Source organism: Muscardinus avellanarius (genome assembly GCF_963383645.1).
Source record: "Muscardinus avellanarius genome assembly, chromosome: 12".
Lineage (NCBI taxonomy): Eukaryota > Metazoa > Chordata > Mammalia > Rodentia > Gliridae > Muscardinus > Muscardinus avellanarius.
Window position 1 is genome coordinate 60365234 of NC_137798.1, and position 20732 is coordinate 60385965.

The 20732-nt window shown below is 44.7% G+C and overlaps 1 protein-coding gene across 1 annotated transcript; it reads left to right on the forward strand.

Annotated features, from left to right (window-relative positions):
* Positions 1 to 4187: 4187 nt before the first annotated feature.
* Positions 4188 to 14158, forward strand: LGALS3 (galectin 3; the record flags this gene model as incomplete). Its single annotated transcript, XM_080707828.1, has 5 exons — positions 4188 to 4205; positions 5002 to 5388; positions 7708 to 7796; positions 11770 to 11935; positions 13954 to 14158. 5 exons carry the CDS (start codon positions 4188 to 4190, stop codon positions 14107 to 14109), a joined length of 816 nt encoding a protein of 271 aa, XP_080563954.1. The 3' UTR covers positions 14110 to 14158.
* Between the last annotated feature and the right edge of the window lie 6574 nt (positions 14159 to 20732).

Consider the following 20732-nt stretch of genomic DNA (forward strand, 5'->3'; position numbering starts at 1 on the left):
AAAAGATAAGCTGGGTGTGGTGGTGCACCTTTGTAATCCCGGCGTTCAGGAGACTGAGACCGGAGGATCGCAGTTTGCGGACAGCCTCAGCTAATTAGCGAGGCCCTTCACAATTCAGTGAGACCCTGTTTCAAAAATATAAAGACTAAGAAATAGGGCTGAGGGTGTAGCTCAGAGGTACAATGCCTCTGGGTTCCATCCCCAGTATCGCAAAAAAAAAAGGAGGTATGGGGATATATAGCTCAGAGGTAGATTGCCCAGGGGTTCAAATATCAGTTACACACACACACACACACACACACACACACACACACACGTGCACACACACACACGCAGCGTTATTATTCTAATATGTCTGTGGAATGTGTCACTACACAATGTAACACAGTGGGAATACAGTAAAGTCGGCTTCATTTCTCAAACTGTATTTGGTTAGGATAGAAGATAAACATAATGGAACAGAGGCTTTGGGAGGAATAAATGTTAAATGTGGAAATGCCTCTGGATTTCTGGTTGTCATTTGCCTTTAAACACATCTTCATATGGTGGAAATTATATTCACAAGGCTCCTATCATACAGAGTTGGCCAGTTCTTATAACTGAAACTGCATCGTGGGTTTTTATTGACCTGTGTATGCACATTTATGTGGGGAAACATATGCTAACTCGCCTCAACTGGTACTTCTTGCAGGGCTTTGCCCCAGGAGAAATTGGGCAACGTCTTCAGACGTTTTGGGTTGTTACAAGTTGCAGGGTGGTATGCTACCAGCATTATATGGATTGAAGCCAGAAATGTTGTTAAATAGCTTTCAAGTCACAGGACTACGCCCTGCCACTAAGCGCCCCACCTCAAGTGACCGTAGTGACAGAGTTGAGAATGAGCTTCAATGTGATAGGGACTCTTAAAAGAGGTGAAATGCTACGCCAGGCGTGGTGGCGCACGCTTGTAATCCCAGCATTCGGGAGGCTGAGACAGGAGGATCGCGGTTCATGGACAACTTCAGCTACTTAGTGAGGACCTCTGTAACTTAGTGAGACGCTGTTTCAAAATAAAGAATAAAAAATAGGACAGGGGATGTAGCTTGGAGATCGAAGCCCCTGGGTTCCATCCCCAGACCCGTCCCCCCAATAAAAAAGGGCTGGGGGTGTATCTCATATCTCAGAGGTAGAATGCACTAGGCAGGCTGAGACAGGAGGATTTCAGGTTCAAGGTCAGCTTCAGCAATTTAACAAGACCCTGTCTCAAAACAAAAAATAGGGCTGGGTATATCTTGGAGATAAAATGCCCCTGGTTTCAGCCTCCAGTACAAAAAAATATATATATATTTTTTCCTTTTCTGTAACCATTCTTCTCTAAAGTTCCTCTGTGGTGGTAGCAGTTTCCCACAGAGTACTGTGGTAGACTTGTAGGGAGAGGGACACAGCAGAGGAGCCTCATTTATTTATTTGTTTGTTTGTTTATTATTTATTTATTTTGGTGGTACCGGGGATTGAACCCAGCGGCATCCTACCACTGAGCTACAGCCCAGCCCTATATTTTAATTTTTATTTTGCAACTGGACCTCGCTAGGTTGATGAGAATCCCACTACTTCCTGAGGCTGTCCTCGAACCTTCAGCCTTCCTGTCTCAGTCTCCCAAGTACTAGGGCTATAGGTGTGCATCACCGCCTTGTGCTTTAAAAGGTCAGGTTAAAGGGGGGGAGAATGGGGAGGGAGCCAGGGGAAAGCCCATCAAGTACTGTGTGCATGTATGTCGCTATCACTGTGATTTACATTATTATGTAAGACTATAATGCATCAATAAAAATATATACACAAGTGTGTGTGTGTGGGGGGGTAGGTTCACAAGAAATATAGTGATTGGAAGGTGTGCTAAGGTCTAGGAGTCACTGTGACTTCCCTGCCAAACTGCTAGTAATTTTATACCTTGATAGATGGGTACAGTCATAACCTAACTGCTTCTGAATAAGTCTGAGCATACCCAGGTTAAAAGAAATGTGTAGGCCGGGCATGGTGGCACACTCCTGTAATCCTGGTACTTGGGAGGCTAAGGCAGGAGGATCGTAGGTTCAGAGCCAGCCTCAGCAACTTAGTGAGGTGCTGTTTCCAAATATGAAACAAAATGGTGCTGGAGTGTAGCTTAGAGGTAGAATACTCCTGGGTTCAATCCTCAGTACCACTTTGAAAAAATGTGCAAGTTCTTTTTTGTTTTGTTTTTTAGTCTGTGGTAATGTTTGACAGCAACATAAATAACAGCAGTACAGTAGAAAAATATCTGGTGTACTGGGATGGATGGCTCATGCCTGTAATCCCAACTACTTGGGTTAAAGCAGGATTGCAAATTTGAGGCTAGCCTTGGCAATTTAGCCAGGCTAAAATAAATTAGAAAATGTCTCAAAATAAATTACAAAAATCTGGGCATGCAGTCAAGTGTGGTGACACATGCTTCTGATCCCAGTACTTGGGAGGCTGAGACAAGAGGATCACAGGTTCGTGGCTCTCAGCAACTTGTGAGGACCTCTGCAACTTAGTGAGACCCTGTTTCAAAATGAAGAATCAAAAATAGGGCTGGTGTGTAGCTTGGAGGCAGAATGCCCCTGGGGTCCTCTCCTCTCCTCCCCTCCCCTCCCCTCCCCTCCCCTCCCCTCCCCTCCCCTCTTCTCTTCTCTTCTCTTCTCTTCTCTTCTCTTCTCTTCTCTCTCTCTCTCTCTCTCTCTCTCTCTCTCTCTCTCTCTCTCTCTCACACACACACACACACACACACACACACACACACACACACACTGGATATGGTGGCACATGTCTAGAATCCCAGTATTTAGGAAACTGAGACAGGAGGATCTCAGGTTTGAGGTCAGCTTCAGCAATTTAGTGAGACCTTATCAAAATAAAATAGGGCTGGGACTAATAGCTCAGAAGTTGAATATCCCTGGGTTCAGTCTGTACCATAAAAAGAAAAAAGAAAAAAGAAAACAATTAAAAGGGGTGGGCAACCAAGAGCACCCATGGATCTAAGCCTCAGTACTATCACCACCAAAAGAATAAATAAATAATCTGGCATGTGTAAATGAAAAGGAATGAGCTACACCCCCCAGCCCTATTTTTTTTTTTAGGTTTTTTTTCCCTTCTGTACTGGGGATGGAACCTGGGGCATTCAACCTCCCAGCTACACCCCCAGCCCTATTTTTTTTTTTAATTCTTTATTTTGAAACAGGGTCTCACTGAGTTGCAAAGGGCCTCACTAAGTAGCTGAGGCTGCCTGCGAACCGCGATCCTCCTGTCTCAGCCCCCTGAATGCTGGGATTACAAGTGTGCGCCACCACACCTGGCTCTTGTCTGAGTTTCTTTACCTTTGATTTTTTACACTGCCCAAGATTTTATTTGGAATAACATGTACCTTAAAACATACACACAACAGCACTCCTAATTGTCACTTGCCCTTCAAATATTAGTTCACATACTACCTGCCCTTCCCGTCTCAGAAATGAGCTTCCTGCGTTGACTTCCCACAGCAAGTTTAACAGCAGGGGCTGTGCATCGCACAGTGCCGCCAGCTCCCTCTGGATTCAGATCCTTTGGCCAGACAGACGCTCCTGGCCTATTTGTTTGCACAGCCCCACACTGTGCCCGGCCCAGAGCAGGCATCCGTGTATACCAGTGGAGAAAAAAATAATCACAGGCTGCTGTTTTTCAGACCTCAGTGGGAACTGGCAAACACTGCCTTCCTCCCAAGCCCCAGGGTGTGGGCCGTGAGTGGGAAGACAGGGAGGTGGCCCCCGGCAACACCGAACCCTTTGTGAGGTGAGGGGATGCCGGAGAGACAGTGGAGAGGGAAACCTCGATTGTTTCCATTTCTTATTTAGAAATGGGGCAGAATGTTTTCCTCTTCTCGTTTCTCTCCCTCACGGGCTGTCTGGTCTCTTACTCTCAGGATTCAGATCACATGCAAATGCGATCAGAGTTTAAATTTATGAGTTAAACAGAATTTGGTCACATAGCTGGAAAGCAACTCTGCCCCTCCATGAGAAGCTTTTACGATTCTGCGCTGTTGACTTAGGCAGGATGCCTGAACGTTGACGAGACCTTCCCAGGAACTATTTGAGATGTTAAATTTCATGGAAACTGGTGAAATATTTTAAGATTAAATAACACATCTCTTGTTCTCTCTCTCTCTTCCTCTCAGGAAAATGGCAGACAGTTTTTCGGTAAGTGTTACATGCCACTTTTCTTGGCCACATATATGTTCACTGAGTCCAAGGGCTTAGCTTTTACTACACGCTTCCTCAGCCTCGCTTGTGCGCCAAGGGCCTGTTAGCTAGTCTTGTTCTTCCAGCAGCAGTCCTGGGGAAAAAGCAAGGCGGAGAGAGGCCTGGGACCCGGCAACAGGAACCCCTTCACTGGGCTGGGAGCAGCAGGGTGCCAAGGTCTGAGCACAGAGTCTGTGCTTGTGTTTCTCATGGGATTAGGAAGCACCTGCCTGCTGTACTCCAAGCTGCTCCAGAGGCTGAGGCAGGGGGATGTCCAGTTCCAGCCCAGCCTAGGCAAAACAGCCAGACCTTGTCTCAAAATAAAATGTTCAAAAGGGGGAGTGCATGGCCTAGAATGTAGGTCAGTGGTAGAGCCTGGGACCTAGCATGGCCAAGGCCCTGTGTTCAATCCTCAATTTCTTTTTTGCTAAAAGAGAAAACAAACACACAAACAAAAAAGACCCCACGAAAACATGCACTTGTAGATAAAGGAGAGCTAGCTCCAGACTTGAGCAGATCACAGAAACACAGCCCTCACTGACCTGAGATGACTGGAAGCCAGAATACAGTGAAAAAGTCTGAGTTTAGTCTTTAATATTAATAGATAGGCAAAAATATTGATATTTTTCCTCTTCTTAGGTCTCAATTTTTTTTACTTCTCCCTTTTTTGGATCACAATGTCTGTTTTACTGTAAAAAAAATCTGCTCTTATGAATGTTTTATATCCGCTAATTGTTTGTGTCTTCCTTTCTAGCTTAACGATGCCCTATCTGGGTCTGGAAACCCAAACCCTCAAGGATGGCCTGCTGCATGGGGGAACCAGCCTGGGGCTGGAGCAGGGGGATACCCAGGGGCTTCCTATCCTGGGGCCTATCCCGGGCAGGCACCTCCAGGGCCTTACCCCGGACAGGGACCACCCGGTGCCTACCCCGGACAGGGACCACCTGGTGCCTACCCTGGACAAGCACCTCCTGGTGCCTATCCAAGCCCAACTGCGCCCGGACCTTATCCGGGGCCTCCTCCACCTGGAGCCTACCCGGGGCAGCCAGGTGGGCCTGGGGCCTACCCACCTCCTGGACAGCCCAGCGCTCCTGGAGCCTACCCTGCCTCTGGCCCCTTCAGCAGCCCTGCCGGACCACTGGTAAGATGGCATAGTTGTGTCATGAACTTGATATGCAAAGGGTACCAGGGACATTTGAATATTTAAACCTGCTGCTTACAGCCACTTCTCAAGAAAAGAAAAAGAATGTTTATTGTGTGTACAGTTAGCATAAAGAGAAGACAAGGATCTTTCAAAGGCATTGATAATCTGCTTTCATACAAATCAGGTTAAACCAGGAGTGGTGGCACACACTTGTAATCCCAGTACTTGGGAGGCTGAGACAGAAGGATTGCAGGTTCGGAGCCAGCCTCAGCTACCTAGTAAGGCCAACTGCAACTTAGTGAGACCCTGTTTCAAAAAATAAAATAAGCGCTGGGCGTGGTGGCGCATACTTGTAATCCCCGCGCTTGGGAGGCTGAGACAGGAGGATCACACAGGTTCAAAGCCAGCCTCAGCTACTTAGTGAGGCTCTCAGCAACTTAGTGAGACCCTGTTTCCAAATAAAATATAAAATGGGTCTGAGAGTATAGCCCAGAGGTAGAAAGCCTCTGGGTTCCACCCCCAGTACCACACACACACGCACACGCGCACACACACACACACACACACACTAAATAAATAAATAAATAAATAAATAAATAAAATAAGCTGGGTGTGTTGGCTCACACTTGTAAGCCCAGCATTTGGGAGGCTGAGATAGAAGGATTGCAGTTCGAGGACAGCCTCAGCTACTTATTGAGGCCCTTCGCAACTCAGTGAGACTCTGTTTCAAAATAAAGAATAAAAAATAGGGCTGGGGGTGTGGCTCAGAGGTCAAATGCCCCTGGGTTCCATCCCCAGTACCACAAAAATAAATAAATAAATAAATAAATAAATAAATAGTAAATAAATAAAATAATTTTAAAAATAGGACTGGGGATGTACTTCGGAGGTAGAATGCCCCTGGGTTCAGTCCCCACTACCGCAAAAGACAAAACCCCACACAGGATGTATTGATGGACTGAGTTTTATTGGGCATGGTGGCACATGCTTGTAATCTCAGTACTTGGGAGGCTGAGACAGGAGGATCACAGGTTTGCATCCAGCCTCAGAACTTGTGAAGCCCTCTACAATTTTGTGAGACCCTGTTTCAGAATCAAGAATAAAATATAGCTTGGAGGCAAAACGCTCTTGAGTTTCACCCCCAGTATTACAAAAAATAAATAAACGAATAAATAAAGTTAATATCAGAGTAATGGGGAGAATTTTTTTATTCTTATTATTAAACTCCAAGTACACACAGAAAGTGCCATTAGTCTGCACCTACATATTCTCTTTCACTTAACCCCATAACCACCCATAAAATACTGTTGTTCCTATTTTACACATGGGGAAATGGGACAATGGTGATGTTGTATAATTTGTCAAGGGTTATTAAATGAACATATGGGGGGACCCAGGCACTCTGGTTTTGGAAAACCTTCTGAAGAAGACCTTATTATCTAAGGATTGAATCTGCATGCAGATTGAAACATTTTGGTAAGGGATTCTAAATGCAAACCTAACTCTGGGGGGATCCAGGCACATTTTGTCATGGATCCTTCCCTTTTGGATTCAGTCTGGTTGAGAAACAAGATATAAATAGGAAGAAAGAGCTAAACAACCATGGAGGGTGTAACAATGTCAGGACAGTGGAGAAGGTGGTGCAGGGCAGCACCATCTCCTCTGGAGACACTTTAAAGAACATCGTGGGCCGGGCGTGGTGGCGCACGCTTGTAATCCCCGCGCTTGGGAGGCAGAGACAGGAGGATCGCACAGGTTCGAAGCCAGCCGTGCGCGCTGGCTTAGGAGACTCTGTTTCCAAATAAAAATGTAAAAATAGGTCTAGGAGTATAGCCCGGAGGTAGAAGGGCTTCCAGGAAGCCCAGTACCACCACCAAAGGGCCTCACTAAGAAGCTGACGCTGTCTGCAAACCGCAATCCTCCTATCTCTCCCAAAGCTGAGATTACAAGCATGTGCCACCACGCCCAGCTTGATGCATACATTTTAACAGTAATATTTTTTTACTTATTTATTTAATTTATTTTGCAGTACTAGAGATTGAACCCAGGGGCATTCTACTTCCAAGCTACAACTTCAGCCTTATTATTTATTCTTTATTTTGAAATAGAGTCTCATTAAGTTGCAGAGGGCCTCACTAAGTAGCGGAGGCTGGCTTTGAACCTGTGATCCTCCTGTCTCAGCCTCCCAAGTACTGGGCTTACAAGCGTGCTCCACCACACCTGGCTTTTTTAACAGTGATTGATTTTAGTGTGTCATGTTTTTCCTTCCCTCCTAAAACATGACTGTTGATACACAATGTCCTTGTTTGTTCCCAGACTGTGCCTTATGACCTGCCCTTGCCTGGAGGAGTCATGCCTCGCATGCTGATAACAATCATGGGCACAGTGAAGCCCAACGCAAACAGGTAAAGGGGGCAGCATTCACAACCTGACATAGTTTTCGTTGACTGGTTTTTGAATAAGGAATGATCTGTGTTGATTTTTTTTGGGGGGGTGGGGATGGAACCCAGGGACATTCTACCTCTGAGCTACACTCCCAGCCCTATTTTTTTATTTTCTATTTTGAAACAGGGGCTCACTGAGTTGCAAAGGGCCTCACTAAGTAGCTGAGGCTGTCCGCGAACCGCGATCCTCCGGTCTCAGCCTCCCAAATGCTGGGGTTACATGGTGCGCCACCACTCCCGGCCTGTGTTTAATTTTAATGGATTTAAAAAACTGCACATTTGAAATCTTGGCTATATCAGTGTATGGCATAATCCCACAACTGAGAATGTGTTCTCGTCTAAATTGCCCAAAGGCCAGGGTCAGTAATTGGCAATACATCCTCATTTGTATTTTGGAACGCTTTGTATCACTTAATCCTCATGGTCACGACAGCACAAAAAACATCACCAACTCCTTCTGTAGGTAAAGCTGAGGCTCGGGTCCTAACTGTGGCCAGTGGCGAGCCTGGGAATCCCCGTCTTCCGAGTGGGTGTTGTGAAAGGATGTGAAAAGATTGTACAGTTAAAGACTTTATCAGAATAAATCAGCCTTTGTCGTTGGAACTGACTGATTGAGGTTGACCAGGATGGGTAAAGGTCCACTGAGCTAGTTAAGGAAAACTCATGCTGGTTGGTGGCTGCTGTGGGCGCCTGGCCCTGTATATCACCACTTGTGCTGGCTGTACTTACATACAGGACAAAGAGGCTGCGTGTCTTGAAGCCATTCTCTGTCCCTGAAAATCGTGGTGCCATTAAAGCTCCTGCGTCCATTAAGCAGCCTATGTCTCTGAGGTTTTTTTTTTATTATTTTTTTTGGTGGTACTGGGGTTCCTGGAAACCCTTCTACCTCTGGGCTACACTCCCAGACCTATTTTTTTATATTTTAATTTGGAAACAGAGTCTCCTAAGCCAGCACAGCTGGCTTCGAACCTGCGTGATCCTCCTGTCTCTCCCTCCCAAGTGCGGGGATTACAAGCGTGCGCCACCACGCCTGGCTTTTTTTGTATTTATTTATTTGCGGGTCTGGGGATGGAACCCAGAGGCATTTGACCTCCGAGCTACACCCCTCGCCCAATTTTTTATTCTTAATTTTGAAACAGGGTCTCACTGAGTTGCAGAGGGCCTCACTAAGTAGCTGAGGCTGTCCGCGAACCGCGATCCTCTGGTCTCAGCCTCCCAAATGCTGGGATTACAAGCGTGCGCCACCACGCCCGGCCTTTTTTTGTTTTTAAATAAATCTTTTTTATTTTTTTATTTAATTTAATTTAATTTAATTTAATTTTTGGTGGTACTGGGGGTGGAACCCAGAGGCTTTCTACTTCTGGGCTATACTCCCAGATCCCAGACCCATTTTATATTTTATTTGGAAACAGGGTCTCACTAAGTTGCTGAGAGCCTCACTAACTAGCTGAGGCTGGCATCGAACCTGCGCAATCCTCCTGTCTCAGCCTCCCAAGCGTGGGGATTACAAGCGTGCGCCACCACACCCGGTGTCTCTGAGTATTTTGCATAGTACAAAGAAGGTTACATTCAAGCCAAGTACTTATTCAAGAAACTGTAAATAACCCCTAAGTATCTGTCATTTGATTCCTGGTGGATCAACATGAACCACATTCTATCACCAGATGGACACAGCTCTGATCTGTTCATTTTCCATTCACACAGTTAGTTGACGTCTCTGCCAGGCAACCTCCAGCCTCCTGTTTCTGCACAGCAGTCAGTACCCTAAGCCAAATCTTTCTATACAGCCTAGACAGCTTCTCTAGACTCAGTGACTCAGTGCTTTCTTTTCCTTTCCTTTCCTTTCCTTTCCTTTCCTTTCCTTTCCTTTCCTTTCCTTTCCTCTCCCTCTCCCTCCCCCGCCCGCCCGCCTTCTTTCTTTCTTTCTTTCTTTCTTTCTTTCTTTCTTTCTTTCTTTCTTTCTTTCTTTCTTTCTTTCTTTCTTTCTTTCTTGTGGTACTGGGGGTGGAACCCAGGGGATTTCCTACCTCTGGGCTATGTTCCCAGACCTATTTTTATACTTTATTTGGAAACAGGGTCTAAGTTGCTGAGAGCCTCACTCAGTAGCTGAGGCTGGCTTCAAACCTGTGCGATCCTCCTGTCTCTGCCTCTCAAGCGCGGGGATTACAAGCGAGCGCCACCACGCCCGGCTCAGTGCTTTCTTATACATGCATCTCCCACCCACCCTCCACACCCTATGCTTGTGTCCCTACCCATGTTTCCTCCCAACATAACATACAACCTAGCATACCACATAGATGGCACAACTCATGTGTGATGTCCATTCACCTCAAGCCCTAACACGCAGAACTACAAGATATTCTTGCCACAGTTAGGTCATTGCACTAAAAAGTTTAGGTGCAGTAATACTAGAGGTGTAGACTGAAACTGTGGAAGATCAAAACCAATTCTGGTTGAAATAGTTAATGGCAGTAAAATGAAAAGGAAACAGACAAACTGTTTCTTGGTCCTACAGACTTTTCTATGATGAATTGCATGAAAAAAAAAAAAAAAGAACTGCTAGAGTGACAGAGGTAACAAAACCTTCCTTTCACTTCAGACGGAATAGAGCCATTAGACATTGAGTCAAGTGCAAACTCTACTGCCATTTTCCCCTTCACTGTAAGATACGTTTGTGGTTGAATGTGACGGCCGCTGAGTAAGTCAAAATGCTCCGAGAAGCTGAGTATGGTGGCGCACCCTTGTGATCCCAGGACTTGGGAGGCCGAGACAGGAGGATCACCAGCTCACAGCCCATCTCAGCTACTTAGTGAGGCTTTCTGCAATTTAGTCAGACCCTACTTCAAAACAAATAATAATAATAATAGTAATAATAATAATAATAACAATAATAATAATAAATTGGTCTGTGGGCGTAGCTCAAAGAATTGAGAATTTTCCTGGGTTTAATTTCTAGTAACACACACACACACACACACACACACACACACACACACACACACCCCAGACAACAATGAATGGACCTAGGAGCACAGAACTTGTTTTAAAACAAGAACAGTAGCTGACTCTGGTTTGGTACTTTATAGAGCATGCCTGGAAAAACTCAGAGGTAGAGTGCATTAGCATCCAAGGAGAAGGCAGAAGGTCAACATTCACACTCTCGCTTTCCACCTCCTATCACGGAACGTCCCACATGTTTATTGTCGTGTCTTTACAATTCAGCAATACCGTACTGAATGTTAACCGCATTGTCTCATTCTTGTTGTTGTAGAGGAAATAGGCTTCTGGTCAACCACCAGGGAAGCCAGGTAGTGGATAGTTATTGATGTTGCCGGCTTGCCTTTACAAGTATTAAAAGAGATTAACTAAAATTGCGATGGTATTTTGTGTGTGTGTGTGTGTGTGGTACTGGGGTTCCTGGAAGCCCTTCTAACTCCGGGCTACACTCCCAGACCTATTTTATATTTTTTTTTAAATTTGGAAACGGAGTCTCTTAAGCCAGAGAGGCTGGCTCCACCGAACCAGCACGATCCTCCTGTCTCTGCCTCCCAAGCGCGGGGATTACAAGCGTGCGCCACCACGCCCAGATGCCATGGTATTTTAAAAGTGGCTGTAAGCCTCTATAAGGAATCTTGAGGGGGTTTCATGAGTAGAGTCTGTAAAGACTGCGCCCAGCTGAATGGGAACCATGGGACCAAAGACAGTGAAGCGACAAACACATATCGCCTTGCTGGCCTCCACATTTTATGAGAGTACCAGGAATATTGGGCTACACCTATTTCCCAGTTTGAACCCATGCCCACCTTATTTACTTTCCATCCAGAAAATAGTTCCTATAGAGTATGACATGAGTTGCTTTTTAGAAACTTGCATGTTCTTGATACAAAACATAGCTTTAATCATCTTACCAACTCTGGTCTTTGGTTTTGAACAGACTTGCTTTAGACTTCAAAAGAGGGAATGACGTTGCCTTCCATTTTAACCCACGTTTCAATGAAAACAACAGTAAGGTCATTGTGTGCAACACAAAGATGGACAACGCCTGGGGAAAGGAAGAAAGACAGAAGGCCTTCCCATTCGAAAGTGGAAAACCATTCAAAGTAAGTTGTCTCAGCTACTGGATACTGATAATATACATTTCTCATGGGAAATCCCCCTGACACCACAACTTGCTTGAGATGAGTTTTTATGGCCTGTCCTGGGGGACCTGACCAGTCTGTCTCCCTGCCGTCCTCAGCTCGGCAGGCTGAGAACCTGGATGGAAGTGGCACCGGCCCTAGTTCCTTTCCCCCACCTCGCCAACGTCACTGTTGGTAAAAAAAAATATATCATCATAATTAAAAATGGCACAAAGTCTTTATGACACGGCTCACTGGGACTTTAGTTCCTTCAGACAGTGTAGCTGGCAGGGCAATTAGAAGTAAGTGTTTTTTTTTTCTCTCTAATTTTAGAATGCTCCTAGTTCAATCCCCAGGACTAAAAAACAAAAAGTTAATGTTTGTCTTATTGAAAGAAAAATTTATAGAGGGGTGTGTGTGTGTGTGTGTGTGTGTGTGTGTGTGAGAGAGAGAGAGAGAGAGAGAGAGAGAGAGAGAGAGAGAGAGAGAGAGAGAGAGAAAATGAATGAATGGGGGATCGAACCCACAGGCATTTGACCTCTAAGCTAGACCCCACTGTTTTCTTTTTATGTGTGGTACTTGGGATTGACCCCAGGGGCATTCTACCTCCAAACTACAGCCAAGCCCAATTCTTTTTCTTTTTCTTTTGAAACAAGGTCTTACTAGGTTTATGAGAGTCTCAGTACGTGCTGAGGCTGTTCTTGAACCTACAGCCCTCCTGTCTCAGCCTCCCAAGTATTGGGATTACAGGCGTGCACCACCACACCTGGTGTTAGATGTTTAATTTAGAAGTCCATCCTTTACCCCTTCCTCCATACTCACAGAACTTACAATTTGTTGAGTATCTTCCCAGCATTTTCTATAACAGGTAACATATTTTTTGTTTATTTTGTGGTGCTAGGACATTCTACCATTGTGCAACATCCCCACTCCTTTTTATTTTTCATTTTGAGACAGGGTCTCCCTGAGTTTTCTAAGTTGGTCTCAGACTTGAGATCCTCCTGCCTCAGCCTCTCAAGTAGCTGGGATCACAGACTTGTGCCACTATGCCTGGTTCTTCTTCTTTCTTTCTTTCTTTTTTCTTTTTTTTTTTTAAAGTGGTACTAGTGATTAAACACAGAGGCATTTTACCTCTGATCTTCACCCCCGATTTTATTTTTATTTTGAAACAGGGTCTCACTAGGTTGATGAGAGTCTCATTGAGGCTGTCTTCGAACCTGTGATCCTCCTCTCTCAGCCTCCCAAGAACTAGGATTAAAGGCATATGCCACCATGTCCAGCTTGCTTCATCTTTTTTTCTGTTGATTAAATGTGAATAACTGAGCCGGGCGTGGTGGCGCACACTTGTAATCCTGGCATAGGGGAGGCTGAGACTGGAGGATCACGGTTCGTGGACAGCCTCAGATACTTAGGCCCTCCGCAACTTAGTGAGACCCTCTTTAAAAATAAAGAATAAAAAAACAGGGCAGGGGCTGTAGCTCAGAGGCCAAATGTCCCTAGGTTCCATCCCCAGACCTGAAAAAAAAAAAAATCGGAATAACCTGGAGTTTACTTTTGCTATAAGGTTATGTTCTCTGCATTTTAGTTCCACAAATGATGATGATGAAATATTGGATATACTGTGCTAGCCCGGTTCAGAATCACTGGATACTTTTCCCTCTTTTAACTTAAATTGACATAAAATCTATTTTGTGTATAATATGTCTTTTTTTTTGTGGGTCTGTGGATGGAACCCAGGGGCATTTGACCTCGGAGCTACACCCCCTGCCTTATTTTTTATTCTTTAATTTGAAACAGGGTCTCACTAAGTTGTGGAGGGCCTGAGTAACTGAGGCTGTGTGCAAACCGCGATCCTCTGGTCTCAGCCTCTCAAATGCTGGGATTACAAGTGTGTGCCACCACGCCCAACCCTTATGATATCTTGAAATATGTGCACACCACGGGACAGCTGAATTGTGCTAGTTATCGTACGCATCCCCTCACGTGTGCACATCTTTCAGATTCAAGTCCTGGTGGAGCCGGACCACTTCAAGGTTGCTGTCAACGATGCCCACTTGTTGCAGTTCAATCATCGGATGAGAAACCTCCAGGAAATCAACAAGCTGGGAATTTCTGGTGACATCACTCTCACCAGTGCTTCACATGCCATGATTTAATCTGCAAGGGCTGGAGCCTTTCAAAATAAATGGAATCGAAACCTTAAACATTAAAGGCTTTATGTTCACCGTGAGTGGAACATTTTACATTTATTCATCAATATCCTTCTTGTAAGTCATCCATTTAATAAATATTCTTATGCTGAGAGCTGCCTGTCTTTATGTGTCATTGAAGGGGAGTTTATTTAAGATAACATACAATGTAAAAAGAAATGTGTGGCAATATTAATATTGCATCCGAGCTGGCTGTGGTGGCACCTGCCTGTAATCTCAGTGCTTCGGAGGCTGGGACAGGACTGCAGGTTCCAGGCCAGTCTCAGCAACTTGGTGAGGTCTTCAGTAACTTAGACCCTGTTTCAAAACAAAAAATAAATTGGGCTGGGGCTATAGCTCAGAGGTAGAATGTTGTTGCCTCTGGGTTCAATCCCTAGTACAAAACAAAACAAAACAAACAACCTCCTAAACCTGCATCAGGGGCTCCCAAAGTTTTCTATACTAGGTAACATCGTTAAGAGAAAGTAAATACTGCCGGGCGTGGTGGCGCACGCTTGTAATCCCCGCGCTTGGGAGGCGGAGACAGGAGGATCGCGCAGGTTCGAAGCCAGCCGTGCTGGTGTAAGAGACCCTGTTTCAAAAATATAAAATAGGTCTGGGAGTGTAGCCCGGAGGAAGAAGGGCTTCCAGGAACCCCAGTACCACCAAAAAAAAAAAAAAAAAGAAAAAAAAAAAGAAAGTAAATACTGCCCCCACTCGAATTCTCTCTTCTAGTTTCCTCAAAACTAGGAGATGCTCAAAGGAAATCATCCTGATTTCTTACACAAGGAAATGTACCATATTGCATTCTGGTGCTCACGCTGCTCAGTTCTGGAGATACATTCTGAGGAACTTGGTGGGGGATTCCCTCACGTGAACAGCGAGCGCACCTACACAGACGCAGGGGGTTTAGGTCACTCATTCTACACGGCTTCCTGTTACAAGAGAACCGGTAGGCGTGGCATGTATGATGCTGTTGCCACCATTAACACCACATAATATCTCACAGTAAACTTTTTTGTGTGTGGTATTGGGACTGAACTTAGGGCAGGTAACCACTGAAATACACCCCAGCTCTGCCCCTTTTATTTATTTTACTTTTTGCGGTACTGGGGATGGAACCCAGGGACATTCGACCTCCAAGTGACACCCTTGGCCCTATTTTGTATTCCTTATTTTGAAACAGGGTCTCACTGATCGCAAAGGGCCTCACTAAGTAACTGAGGCTGTCCACAAACCACGATTCTCCTCAGCCTCCCAAATGCTGGGATATTACAACCTGGAGCCACCACAACCAGCTGGATTTTTTTTTTTTTTTTTAAATAAACGGAAGGAAGCCGGGCGTGGTGCTGCACGCTTGTAATCCCAGCATTTGGCATTTGGGAGGCCGAGACCCAGAGGACTGCAGTTTGCAGACAGCCTCAGCTACTTAGGCCCTCCGTGACTTCAAAATAAAGAATAAAATATAGGCAGGGGTGTAGCTCCGAGGTTGAATGCCCCTGGGGTCCATCCCCAGACCCACAAAAAACATAAATGAAAAAAATAAGTGGAAGAAATATCATCCAAAGAACAAAGGACATTGTAAATACATAGACCAGTTACATAGTTGCTTATTATCGTGTGTACTGTTTTATACCCGGCAGTGCAGGTTCCTTCACACCAGCATCACCACAAACCTGTACTGTGCTGCACTGCAAAGGCCTTGTCACTAGCTGGCTGGAATTCTTCGTCTCCATCATAATTCACCACATTTGTAGCTCATCACTGACCAAAATGTTATGTAGCATTTGATTTTATTTTCTTGGCTATTTAATCCTTTTAATCTCTCTATATCTTAATGCTTTCAAATTAGTACTTGATACCAACATGAGACAACCTGTCTGTTTTTTGAAATTTCCAGATTTATAGAAAAAATAGTATCTTAATTAGAAAGCTTTTAAAATTTAATTGTTCCCTAGCCGGGCGTAATCCCAGCATTCGGGAGGCTGAGACCAGAGGATTGCGGTTTGCGGCGAGCCTCAGCTACTTAGTGAGGCCCTCCGCAACTCAGTGAGACCCTGTTTCAAAATAAAGAATAAAAAATTGGGCAGGGGGTCTAGCTCGGAGGTCAAATGCCTCTGGGTTCCATCCCCAGCCCCCCCCCCCAATTTAATTGTTCTCATTGTCAAAAAATTTTTCTTTTTTGCAATACCGGGGATTGAACCCTGGGGCATTTTGAACTATACCCCAGCCCTATTTTTTATTTTTTATTTTGAAACAGGGTCTCATTAAGTTGCCGAGGGCCTCACTAAGTAGCTGAGGCTGGTCTTATACCTGCGATCCTCCTGTCTCAGTCTCCCAAGTACTGGGATTACAAGTGTGCACACCACGCCCAGCTGTTAGTATTCTTATAATAAGGCTTTTCTACACTTCATCACCAGGAAGCCTAACGAGTAAGATGATTTCAGAGCTAGGCTGAGGTCATGCCACTTCAGCTCAGAGGACCTTTGTTTATTACTGTTTCTCTGATACCATCTTCCTAAACACTTCACACTGTTCATGGTGACAAGTTGGTTTTCCCAGGAAGCAGAATAGAATGCAAGGTTTCCGGGGGAATGCACCTGCCTCGAGACTGATGGGTAACTGAGTGTGGTGGTGCATGCCTATAATCCTAGCACCCTAGCACTTGGGAGGCTGAGACAAGAGGATTGCTGGTTCAAGGCCCAGCCTCAAATACAGCGAGACTCACAGTTTCAAAATAGAAAATAAAAAGTGCTGGGAGCTGGGCGTGGTGTCGCATGCTTGTAACACCAGTATTCGGGAGGCTGAAACAGGAGGATCACGGTTCCCAGCCAGCCTCAGCTACTTAGTGAGGTCTTTTGCAACTCAGTGAGACCCTGTTTCTAAATAAAGAATAAAATGTAGGGCTGGGGGTGTAGGTCGGAGGTAGACTGCCCCTGGATCCCATCCCTAGTAACACACACACACACACACACACACACACACACACACACACACACAGCAGGGGATATAGCTTGGAGGTGGAATGCACCTGGGCCCAATCCCCAATACCACAGAAAAACAAAACAAATCAACTCTGGGGACAAGAACATGACTGGGCAGAGGGAGAAATTCAATAGCAAGCGGAAGCCGCTCCGGGCATTCTGATGTTGGGACCACCCTTCTGAGTGGGAGAGGCCTCGGCCTTCACATCTCCACCTCAACCAACCAGTAAGTCGTCTGGGACATGGTGTGACTTTGGTAAATGTCTCCCTTCAGCCGAGGCAGGATCTATAAAGGGCAAGCTGAGGGCTGTCTGTCCTCTTTGGGTCCCTAAAGAGATCTGGACAACACATCACAGCATATTCAAAAAATTATGCATGCCGGGCGTGGTGGCGCACGCTTGTAATCCCCGCGCTTGGGAGGCGGAGACAGGAGGATCGTGCTGGTTCGGAGCCAGCCTCGCTGGCTTAAGAGACCCTGTTTCCACATAAAATGTTAAAAAATAGGTCTGGGAGTGTAGCCTGCGGGAGTGTATCCTGGAGGTAGAAGGGCTTCCGGGAACCCCAGTACCACCAAAAAAAAAAAAAAAAAAAAAAAAAAAGCAAACTCTTTACACTAACTTTGTCTTTACTGTTCCACTCAGATGATTAAATGGAAAAGCATATAGCTTTGGAGGTAAAAACCCAAAACACAACTTGGTTTACACAATAGCCTTAGTTCCTTTGTCTATAAAATGGGCATATTTCTTCATTTATATGCTGTTTGCAAAAGGAGTGCCAAATAGGTGGTGATGAATAAATGGAAATTTCCCTTTTTATTTTGGAAAGACTCTTGTTCTACTCAGTTTGTTTCTAAAGGTTTTCCCAACACCTCTAGAGCTCTATAGCCCAAGAACACTCTCTGGTTGGAGGGGACATGGATGGTTGCCAGCCCAATACACAATATACCAGCCTGGATCTCATTCAAGTGTAACCCCAGATTCAATAGGAAGTCCTGATTTGTGTAAGCTAATCCCCTGCTGACTCACTGATCTGCAGGTAGGATGTGTATCAGTTGGCCTAACCAGGCCAAAGGGAAGGACTGACCTCTGGGTGTCACCAGTAGCCATCTTATGACCCCCACAGGACTCAGCTTTAGAGAGGCCAACACCAAGGACAAGGGAGCAGCTAGGAATGGAGTGCTGAACCTTGGTACCATCATTGGGCTGTCGATTGTAAAACGCCTGGAACCACCCTGTTGACTCATGAAATAGTAAATTTCCCTATTGTTAGGCCAATTTGTGTCTATTACTTGTTTGAATAATTCAAATAAGCCAGACAGAAAACACACACATACACAAATGTTAGCTTTTGCCAGGTAGGGTGGTGCATGCCTGTAATCCCAGTACTTGAAAGGCTGAGATGGGAGGATCACAGGTTTGTGCCCAGCCTCAGCAACTTAGTGAAATTCTGTTTCAAAATAAAGAATAAAATAGGGCTGGGGGTGTTACTTGGAGGTAGAATGCTCCTGGGTTCCATCTGAAGTACACACACACACACACACACACACACACACACACACACACACACGGTGTGAGCCAAACATGGTGGCACATGCCTACATTGCCAGTACTTGGGAGGCTAAGAAAGGAGGATCACAGCCAAGGCGTGGTGGTGCACACTTGTAACCCCAGTACTTGAGAGGCTGAGACAAGGGGATCACAGGTTTGCAGCCAGCCTCGGCTACTTAGTGAGGCCCTCCACAACACAGTGAGACCCCGTTTCAGAATAAAGAGTAAAAAATAGGGCTGGGAGGTAGAATGCCCTGGGTTTAAAATAAATAAATAAATAAAAAGATAAAGAAAAAAGAAAGTAGGATCACAGGCTTGAGGTCAGTCTCAGCAATTTAGCAAAACCCTGTTTCAAAAAATAAAAATGGGAGCTGGGCATGGTGGCGCACGCTTATAATCCCAGCAGTCAGGAGGCTGAGACTGGAGGATCGCAGTTCGCGGACATCCTCAGCTACTTAGGCCCTCTGCAACTTTAGTGAGACCCTGTTTCAAACATAAAGAATAAAAAATAGGGCAGGGGGTGTAGCTTGGAGGTCAAATGCCCCTGGGTTCCATCCCCAGACCTGCAAAAAAAAAAAAAAAAAAAAGAAAAAAAAAAAAGAAAAAAAGGTCAGATGTGGTGGCGTATGCTTGTAATCCCAGCATTTAAGAGGATAAGATAGGAAGATCTGGGTTTGTGGACAGCCTCAGCTACTTAGTGAGGCCCTTTGCAACTCAGTGAGACCCTGTATCACAATAAAGAATTAAAAAAAAAAATAGACCTGGGGATATAGCTTGGCGGTAGAATGCCCCTGGGTTCCATCCCTAGTTCTGCAAAAAAAAAAAAAAAAAAAAAAAAAAGAAATCCCTAATCTTGAAAGGTTAAAGTTCCTACTTGTTCTGAAAGTGGCTCCAATTCTCAACTCATTTTCAGACAGAAATAAAACACAGACCTGGTTACAAGCTTTAGCTACTGAGTCTTCTTGCCACTGTTATCCTATGGCTCTGGATTTTGCAACCCTATACTTAAGAGTTTATAAAAGAGAAATATTTCAAACACATTATGTGATTGATATGATTTCTTTCAATGTCTGTTTGCCTTATCAAGGGGAAATGAAAAGAAAGGTAAGGGTTTCATAGGCAGTTGTAATAATTTGAAATTGCAGCATAGAAACTCACTTCATAGTCCAGAAAACTCATCTAAAGAAGCTCAGCACACCCTGGAAAATGCAAGACTCAAAGCTGTTTTGGTTTTTTTTCTTTTTTGTGGACCTGGGGATGGAACCCAGGGGCATTCTATCTTTGAGCTACACCCGCAGCCCTCTTTTTTTAGTCATTATTTTATTTTTGAAAGAGGGTTTCACTGAGTTGTAATGGGCCTAAGTAGCTGAGGCCGTCTGTGAACCGTGATCCTCCAGTCTCTGTCTCCTGAATGCTGGGATTACAAGGGTGCGCCACCACATCCGGCTCTCAAAACTGTTTGTCAGCCATATATTATGAGCTCAAACTAATAAAGTATAAAATGATACAAATATTTTGGCAAAAGTTTAATATTTAAATTAAACTGAAACTGTTCATAAGCTGTAAATAAGTATACTTAGCTTTAAACCTATGCATTTTAAATAAGAGACAAGCTGGGCGTGGTGGCGCACGCTTGTAATCCCCGCGCTTGGGAGGCCGAGACAGGAGGATCGCTGAGTTCGAAGCCAGTCTTAGCTGCCTAGTGAGGCTCTCAGCAACTTAGTGAGACCCTGTTTCAAAAAAAAAAAAAAGGTCTGGGAGTATAGCCCGGACGTTAAAAAGCCTCTGGGTTCCACCCCAGTACCACCAAAAAATAAATAAATAAATAAACAAACAAGAGACAAAACATACTTTTTATTCTATGTGGTTAATATACAAAATATCCCCACTTCCCTTGAGAAATAGTACATCTAATACACTTGGATAAACACTGAATATTAAAACATTAGATGATACTATGTAAGTGACTGAATAAAAGCAAACATACAAATTTCTAACAGTCTAAGAATATATCACAGCACTGATAATACAAAGAGTATGTACGTATTTATTTTTAAAT